The 9744-nt window shown below is 44.4% G+C and overlaps 1 protein-coding gene across 1 annotated transcript in view; it reads right to left on the bottom strand.

Annotated features, from left to right (window-relative positions):
- Positions 1–9744, bottom strand: part of PLA2G4C (phospholipase A2, group IVC (cytosolic, calcium-independent)) — a 75818-nt gene that overhangs the window by 65066 nt on the left and 1008 nt on the right. Inside the window, exons 2-3 of the mRNA XM_006898716.1 lie at positions 7536–7647; positions 1314–1450 (exon numbers count right to left, since the gene is read on the bottom strand). Coding sequence (XP_006898778.1) covers positions 1314–1450; positions 7536–7647 — 249 coding nt within the window. The remainder of the gene's footprint in view (positions 1–1313; positions 1451–7535; positions 7648–9744) is intronic.

Here is a 9744-nt window from a genome sequence, read left to right on the forward strand (position 1 = left end):
ATATATACATATATATACATATACATACATACATATATATACACATATATACATATACATACATACTTACATATATATACATATACATATACATACATACTTACATATATATATACATATACATACATACATATATATATATATAAAGAGTGCTGAACATCCCGTGGACTGCCAAAAGTACAAACAGATACATCTTGGAGACAGTCCAGCCAGAGTGCTCCTTGGAGGTAGATTCCTCTCACATACTTTAGAAATCTGTAACTGGCTGTGATCAATTAGTTGGGGCCTCCACTGCACTCGGACCAGCCTCCTCTCACATACTTTAGATGTGTTGCTAGGAGAGGCTATTCCTTGAAGAGGGACTTCATGCTTGGCAAGGTAGAGGGATAGCAAAGGAGAGGAAGACCTTCCGCCAGGTGGGTTGACATGGTCACTGGAGCAACGGGCTTGAGTGTGTAGGAGATGGTATGGATGGCACAGGATAGATTAGGGCTCAGATCTGTTGTTCATGGGTTTGCCATGGGCAGTACTCAACTCAACAGAACCTAACAACAACAACAAGAAGATGGATTGAGACAGTGACTATAACAATGGACTGGAGTATGTTAAGGGAGCTCTGGTGGCCTAGTGGCAAGAAGCTGCACTGCAATCCCTAAGGCACGCAGTTTGAGGCCACCAGCTGCTCTGTGGGAGAAGGAGGGGCAATCTCTTCCCGTGCAATTAACTGTCTCTGAAAACCCACCGGATGGTCAGCTCTGGGTGGGTTCTGACTCGACGGTACACAACAACAACAGCACAGTAATTGTGTTAGAGATTGTGAGCACGCCACCGGAGAGGGTAAGATTCAGATCTGTTGTTCACAAAGTCACAGTGCACTCAATGGCATCTAAAAACACATATGTGCCACAACGAATGAATGGAAATCCTAAGTCTCTGTAAATTTTTACTGAAATTAATAATAAACTTAAATAAAACAAAAAAATGTTGAAAATAGACCAAAAAAAACACATATGAAAAAGCACTGACGCCGTGGTAACAAAGCAATAAATTTTTACTGAAGCAGACAGCCACCCCTTTCTCCTTCTGGTGGGTTCTAACAGCCAACCTTCTGGTTAGTATTCCAATGTTTATCCACTGCACCACTAGGGGATTTAAAAAAAATACCACTTGAGCCAATTCTGACTACGGCAACCCTGCAGGGGCTTTCTCAGGTGGTTAATCTTTACAGGCAGCAACTGCCTATCTTTCTCCACACAGCAGCTGGCGGATTCAAACCACTGACCTTTGGGTTAGCAGCCCAACACATAACTCACCAAGTGGACCCGGAGACAGCGGCGAGGTAGGTGACAGTGTCCAACAGGCTGTGTTCCTTCATCTCACTCAGAACGCCCAGACAGGCGATGTGGGCCCGCAGTCCCCCACCGGAGCACAGCACCGTGATGACCGGGGCCTGGGCAGGGAGAAGAGGCATCAGGGAAGCATCAAGATGCAGCATTGTAGGGGAGCTCTGGTGGCCTAGTGGCAAGAAGCTGCACTGCAATCCCAGAGGCACACGGTTCGAATCCACCAGATGCTCTGCCAGGGAAGGAGGGACAATCTCCTCCTGTACCAGTCAGATCTGATTTGACGGTACACAGACACACAAAATAATAATAAAATTTTAAAAAAAGATGCAGCATTGTGCAGCCAGAAAGCTTCTAAAGAGCAAGGAAGCTAAGACTTGACAGACGTCGGGCATGTTGTCAGGAGGGCCCTGCCCGTGGGGAAGGACATCATACTGGGAAAAGGAGAAGGTCAGCAAAAAAGAGGAGGAGCCTCAGTGACATGGACTGAAAACGTGGCTGCAAGAAATGGTCAAGCACAGCCGACTGTGAAGAGGGCTCAGGACGGGGCAGGGTTTTGCTCTGTTGGACATAGAATCACAGGAGTTGGAACCTAGTCAATATCACCAAACAACAACAACTAGCATGCAGTTGACAAAGATCAGGGACGCTGCTAAGCATCCTACAATACTACACAAGACTGTCCTCTACAACAAATAATTACCTTGCCCAGAATGACAGCAGTACCAAGGTTGAGAGCCCGGAGTCAACACAATGCCCATTCTAACGCCCTTTCCTATGCTTGATTCCACTACAGGAGCTGCAAAAGCTAAAGGTCCGCTTTCCCAGCATCCCATGATGTTAGAGGTGGCAAATGTAACTCACTGTGGTGTCAGAGACCTTGAAAATTGGCTTTGCTATTAGCTGCCATGGGAGCCATGGTCTCCAGCTCCCTCAACTGCAGACACATGGTCTTAAAAATCATCAACAAGAGGTATGCGGTTCAAATCCACCAGCTGCTCTGCTGGAGAAGGAGGGGGCAATCTTCTCCTGTACCAGTCAGATCTGATTTGACAGTACATGTAAAACTAATACAATAAAAATTTTTTAAAAAATCATCAACAGCTGTGGGACCAAGATAAGAGAGCACTTTCTACAATGTGAAAAAAAAATGGTGGTGGTGAAGAGACTGTGGCAGGTGGTAAAGAGACTGTGACACTGTTATGAAGATACTGTGGCAAGGTATAACCAGAGGCATCCTGGGAATGGGGTCACAGTTACTGGATAAATGAAGAAAAAGCTGACTTGTAACTGCTCTGAGATCGTTTGCTGGACGAGTGAGGAAACCAGGGGTTTATTTGTGCTGCCAGACTGAACCTATACTTTTACTTGCTGACTGAGAAGCTGCCTGAACTAATGGAGGAAGTATGTCATGCTGTTAATCTAGGTTGGACTGCTGGAGCAAACCTGGACTTGCATTGTATGATATTCTTTCCCTCTTCCATTCTCCAACCTATTTCCCTAATAAATCCCACAAGTGTGAGTAAAGTCTGTGGGCCAATTTGCAACAAACAGTTGCAGTGATTGGTAGAAATAGGTACAGGAGCATGTGGGGTGGCATATCTGACCATGTAGCTATTTGTATGATACCATGGATATTATTCATTGCAGATACATTTTTAAAAATTTTTTATTATTTTTGTGTGTGTGTGTGAGTGTACTGTCAAATCAGATCTGACTGGTACAGGAGGAGATTGTCCCTCCTTCCCCAGTAGAGCGTCTGGTGGATTCAAACCACGTGCCTCTGGGATTGTAGTTGCAGCTCCTTACCACTAGACCACCAGAGCTCCCCTGCAGATACATTTTTATAAATGGCAGCTATTCACTTGGATGCCACCTGACAGTCTACACAGGAATCAGATTGATCACATCTGTGGAATCATTGAAGAAGTTCAATATCAGTTGCGAAAACTAGGCTGGGTGCTGGTTGTGGAACAGACCATCAACTATTTCTATGCAAGTTCAAACTGAGACCATAGAAAATGAAACAAAATCCACAAGAACCAAAATATGACCTTGAGTCTATCTCACCTGAATTTAAAAACCATCTCAAGAACAGGTTTGAGGCCTTGGATACTAATGGACAAAAACCAGATGAACGGTGAAAGGATATCAAGAATATCAACCATGATGAATATAAGTTGTTATTACAAAGACAGAGGAGAAAGAAAAGACCAAGACGGACGGAAGAAGAGACTCTGAATATTGCACTAGAGTGCTGAGAAGCCAAAGCAAAGGGGAGAAATAAGGAAGTTAAGGAGCTGAGCAGAAGATTTCAAAGAGCAGCTTTGCAAAGTATTATTACAAAATGCGCAAAGAGATGGAGTCAGAATCAAAGGGAATAAAATCACTTGGAATTTCTTAAGCTGAAGGAATTGAAGAACACATTCAAGCCTCGAGTTGCAATACTTAAAGATGCTATGGACAGAATGTTGAATGATCCAGGAAGCGTTAAAAGAAGATGGAAAGAGTACACACAGTCACTACCAAAAAGAATTGGCTGACAGAGAAGAATTCCATGAAACAGCATATGGTCAAGAGGCAATGGTGATGAAGGAGGAAGATCAAGCTGCTCTGAAGGAATTGCCAAAAACAAGGCCCTAGGAATTGATGGAACACCAATTAACATATTTCAACAAGTACATGCTGCCCTGGACATGCTCACCAGGTTATGCCAAGAAATCTGGAGGACAACCACCTGACCAGCTGACTTGAAGAGATCCATATTTATTACCATTCCAAAAAAAGGGTGATCTGACAGAATGTGAAAATGATAGAACAATATCACTAATAGCACATGCAAGCAAAGATTATCCAAAAATGACGGGAACAGGGCATCAACAGAGAACCACCAGAAATATAAGCCAGGTTTAGAGGAGACTGTGGTACGAGGGGCATCACTGCCAATGTCTAAAGGAACTTGGCTGAAAGCAGAGAGCACCAGAGGGGTGTCTATCTGTGTTTCATTGACTACGCAAAGGCATCTGACTGTGTGGATCACAGCAAATTGTGGCTAAACTTGAGGGGAATGGGAATCAAGCCTACCTGACTGAGCTTACGCAAAACCTATACTTGGTTTAGGAGGCGGTCATCAGAACAGAGCAAGGAAACACTGCACGCACGGTTCAATATCAGGAAAGGAGTGCATCAGGGACGTGTCCTGTCTCCATACCTTTTCAATCTATATGCGGAACAGATCATTTGGGAGGCTGGTCCTTGTGAGGAGGAATGTGGCATCAGAATTGAAGAAACACTCATCAACAACTTGTGTTGTGCAAATAATACAACCTTGCTAGCTAAAACTGAAGAGGACCAGAAGCATCTTCTGCAGAAAGTCAAGGACTGCAGTATTCAACACGAATTGAAACTCAGCATCAAGAAAACAAAGATTCTCACCACTGGGCCATTTGTCAGTACCATGACAGACAAAGAAGAGATTGAGATTGTCAACAATTTCAGCTTGCTTGGATCTACAATCAACACTCTTGGAACCAGCTGCCAGCAAATCAAAAGACGAATTAGATTAGGAAAGTCTGTTGTCAGGGAACTCTCTACAGTGCTGAAGAGCAAAGATATCAGTCTAGAAACTAAGGTGCACCTGATCTAGGCCATGGTCTTCACAATTACTTGCTATACATCAGAGAGATGGACAATGGTAAGAATAACAGAAGAAAAAAAAATTGATGCCTTTGAGTTTTGGTGCTGGAAAAGAATCTTAAACATACCATAGATTACCAAAAGAATAAACAAGTCTGTCCTAGATAAGGTGAAACCAGCTTGCTGTCTGGAGGCAAAAATTTTGAAGCTCCATCTCACATACTTTGGTCATGTTGCCAGGAGGGACCAGTCTTTGGAGAAGGACATCATGCTTGGAAAGACAGAGGGACAACGCAGGAGAGAAAACCCCTGGATGAGACGGATTGACACAGTGACTGGGGTATTACGGGCAGGTGTACTGGAGACAGTGAGATTGGCTCAGGATAGGACAGAGTGTATAGGATCAGAATAGGATAGAGTTCAGAGCTATTGTGCATAGGATCTCTGTGAATTGCAAGTGCCATAACAGCAACAACAATAGATATTATTGATGAGGACAGTTCCCCTTTATGAAGCAGGCAGAAGTCAGACTAAGCTACCCCCATGCTGCTTACATACTCAATTGCCCAGACTCCTTTGCAGTTAGGGGTGGTCATGTGACACACTGTGGCTCATAACGTCTATGTACATATTCCCTGGAGGCTTCTGGGAAACTTTTTCTGTCCTTACTAAAAGCATAGGCCTTGCTCTCCCAAAGGCTTCCATGTGAAATAAAGACATGATGCCTGGAGCTACAGCAGCCATCTTGACACCATGAAGTCAGGAACAGCCAAGAAAACAATAAAAGAGCCTAGGACTTGAATGGTTACCACCAACACCTACTACAACCACAAGCCTCCTCAGACTTTTTTTTTTGCCTGTTTTTCTGTTTCATTCATTTCTTTTGATGATTTTGTCATGAGTTGAGTGAGAGCATGCAAAGCCAATTTTTTTCCACTTACGGACTCACACGTGTTTTGGGTTTTAGACATTCTCTACCACATCCACGATACAACTGCACTCTTCCCGCTTCATTCCTGTGGTTCCCATTTTCACTGGTCCTTCTCTCCTGCCCCTTCTTGTCTTCTGAGCCTTATCTCTGGGGAGGCTGGAACACATGGAGGTCTCCAGGGAGCTACCAATGCTGAAGAAAATAAGGACTTCCCTCCATAACCAAGAGAGAAGACAGAGCACTTGTTCTGAATTGGGGCTTGCAGCCTTCTCAACTGGAACAGAACAAACTTCTGTTTGTTAAAACCCTCCACTTGTGAGGCAGCTCTGGTGGCCTAGTGGTAAGAAGCTGCACTGCAATCCCGGAGGTATGCGGTTCGAATCCACCAGATGCTCTGCTGGAGCAGAAGGGGCAGTCTCCTCCTGTACCAGTCAGATCTGATTTGACAGTTGTTGTTGTTGTTGTTGTTATGTGCCGTTGAGTCGTTTGCGACTCATAGCGACCCTATGTACAACAGCCCTAAACCGTGCTCTATCCTGTGCCAATCTCATTGCCTCCAACACACCCATCCCGATTACCCCAGTCACTGAATCAATCCACCTCATAGAGGGTCTTCCCCTCCTGCTCTGTCTCTCTACTCTACCCAGCATGATGTCCCTCTCTAAGTACCTATCCCTCCTTACATGTCCAAAGTATGTCAGACAAAGCCCCAGAATCCTTGCCTCCAAGGAGCAGCCTGGTTTAACGCTCTCTAGGATGAATCTGTTTGTTTTTTTGGCAGTCCATGGTACATTCAATACTCTGTACATGCACAAAAACCAATTTTTTAAAAAAAATTAATTCACACCCACGTTTATCGCGGCTTTGTACACAATAGTAAGGAGCTGGAAACAACCCAAGTGCCCATCAACAAACAAATCGATAGAGAAGCTGTGGTATATTCACACAATGGAATATTATGCTCATTGAAAAACAAGGAGTTCATGCAATATTATACAAAATGGGTGACCCTGGAGGAGATTATGCTGAGTGAAATATCTCAGTCACAAAAGGACAAATACTACATAATGCCACTGTTGTAGAATGGAAGGGTTGGGGTAAGACTGAGAAAAACTGGATACATTATGTATACTGCATTGAAACAGATGAGTGAGAGAACAGTTTAAAAGCGATATATGATAGGGTATTATGGTTATCACAAGAGTCCAGAAGGAAGGTTGCATAGTGGAATGTACTCGGGACGCGGGGGGGGATTGTATACCAATGAAGGAATTTTTCTTTTACTTTTCAAAGAGAGGAGCAAACTAAGGGGAAGGGGTGGGCAGGGAGAGGTGCGAAATCCAAATCTCTGTAAATGTTCGTTAAAATTAATAAAAAAATAATAAGTAAAAAAAAATTAATAAAACTCTCGTCTTGTGGTGTGTCTGTTACAGCAGCATTAGATAATTAAGACAGGCCCGTGTGGGTTAATCTCTAGTTTGCTGTCTCTGTGAGCCTGGAAGCATAAGGTCATGCACCTCCCTCTCTCTCTTCCCTTCACTTTGGCTTTCCCTGGCTGAGCTGGGCCCCAGATGCTGGACACAGAGGAGACCACCCAGGGACCCCAAGGCCTCCTCTTTCCATACCTCATCAGCATCAATGCTGAGATTTCTCAGGGCCTTCTGCACCTCGAGGCTTCGCTTCTGCACAGCCAACTGTTCTTCTTGCTGGAGTCCAGGGATTATGAAAACCTCGGGACTTCTCAGGACAAAAACAAACAAAAAAACCCCACCAATGAATGAAGCGAATGTTGAACAACTTGGTGCATACAACCAACGCCAGAGAATCACACATGTGAGGACTGAGAAAGTGGCAAATGTAGTGTTTGACATATAAGCAACACACACACCTGAACACACATCCTCATACATGCACCCCAAAATGACAAATATGAACATTTATACACATGTATTGTTGTTACGTGTCAAATGAGAACTAACTCATAATTGACTCTCCAGAGGGTTTTCAGAGGCTGTAAATCTACTTGGGGTGGGGGGAGGGAGATTGCCCATCTTTCTCCCAAAAAAACAGCTGGTGGATTTGAACTGCAGGCCTTTGGAATGGCGATGCAGCTCCTTACCACTAGGCCACCAGAGCTCCCTCAAACACATATGCACTCCAGTCCATTGAGGATCTTCCTCTCCTTTGATGATACTCCACTTTTCATAATGAGAGCGTGAAAGAGAGGAGAGAGAGAGAGGAGAGGAGAGGAGAGGAGAGGAGAGGAGAGGAGAGGAGAGGAGAAGCGACAGACAGAGACAGAGACAGAGAGTACTATCCTATCGAATCAGATCCAACTGGCACAGGAGGAGACTGCCCCTCCTCCTACAGCAGAGCATTTGGTAGATTCGAACCGCGCTCCTTTGGGATCACAGCACATCACATTAACCTTTCACAGAGGCTGGTCACTCTGGCTAAATTGCCCAAAACAGAAGGGACATAGTCTCACTATCACCAGCTTTGCTTCTCAGGGGCACTCTGGCTACACTTCCTTCAAGACAGATTTGTTTGTTCTTTTTGGTGGGAGCCCAGGGGAATAATCCTGTTGGCAGAGCACATAACGTGCACACTGGGATGCTAATCTAGAGTTCAGCAGTTCAAGCTCACCTGCTGCTCCTCAGAGAAACACAGACAGATGAAAAAACGTTCCTAACCATTATATCCAAAAGAATCTGACACTCCAGGGAGCTCTGGTGGCCTAGTGGCAAGAAGCTGCACTGCATCTCCAGAGGTGTGCAGTTCAAATCCACCTAGATGCTCTGCTGGAGAAGGAGGGACAATCTCCTCCTGTACCAGTCAGATCTGATTTGATGGTACATGCACAAAAAATAACGAAATTTTTAAAAAATAAATTTTAATAAAAGAATCTGACAATCCAGCAACAACACACAAAATACATCTCGTTCCCTTTCTCTCTGTTCCCTTCTCGCCTTTCCTACCATTCTTTACCATTATTTCTCTTTCTCTCTGCCCACTTTGAAATATACACCACAGATGTATACACCGTATTTTTTTTTTATTTCCATTCACTCATTGTTGCACTTTTCTCCCTGCCCATCCCTCCCCTCCAGTTCATTCTTCTCTTTGAAAAGTAAAAGAAAAATTCTTTCATTGTTATACAATCCCTCCGCCCCAAAACCATAATCACTTTTACATGTACGATTCAGTGATATTGATCAGGTGCAATCACTCTCTGTGTTGTTGTGTGAGTTGGAACCGACTCATAGCTGACCCCCCAGCAGATTTTCAGAGGTATACATCTCATGGGAAGAGATTGCCCATCCTTCTCCGTCAGAGCAGTTGGTAGGGTCGAACAAGTGCCTCCGGCATTGCAGCGCAGTTTCTTACCACCAGGCTGCCAGAACTCCCTAAATCATTCCACCATCATGAACTTAAAGCTCACTGCTCCCTGATCTTCCCATAGAACCTTTCAAATTGCCATCACCAGTCTGTTGTCTCAAATGTAGTCCTTTAAAAGGGCCTAATGCTCAGGGCAGAAATGCTTTACTGGGGATCCAAGATGGCAGCGGAGGCAGAGACAGCGTGGTGAGCTGCGGGAGCAGCGAACCACTTAAAGCAGGGCCACTATGAACTTCTACAGACTTCAACTTGTTGATAATTGAACAGTTAAACAGTTGATGACTGGCCCTCAGTGAAGATCGAGGCTCAACAACAGGAATTCAAGGATTCCCAAGGAGGAATGGGTAACCTTAACACTGAGTTTTACTCCAGAATTGACCCTGAACCCAGTGCCTGTGACTAAAAGGAAATACAACTGACAGCTAAGGAAGCAAA

The sequence above is a fragment of the Elephantulus edwardii genome, unplaced genomic scaffold (assembly GCF_000299155.1).
Source record: "Elephantulus edwardii isolate Elephantulus edwardi_28Jun2011 unplaced genomic scaffold, EleEdw1.0 scaffold00236, whole genome shotgun sequence".
Lineage (NCBI taxonomy): Eukaryota > Metazoa > Chordata > Mammalia > Macroscelidea > Macroscelididae > Elephantulus > Elephantulus edwardii.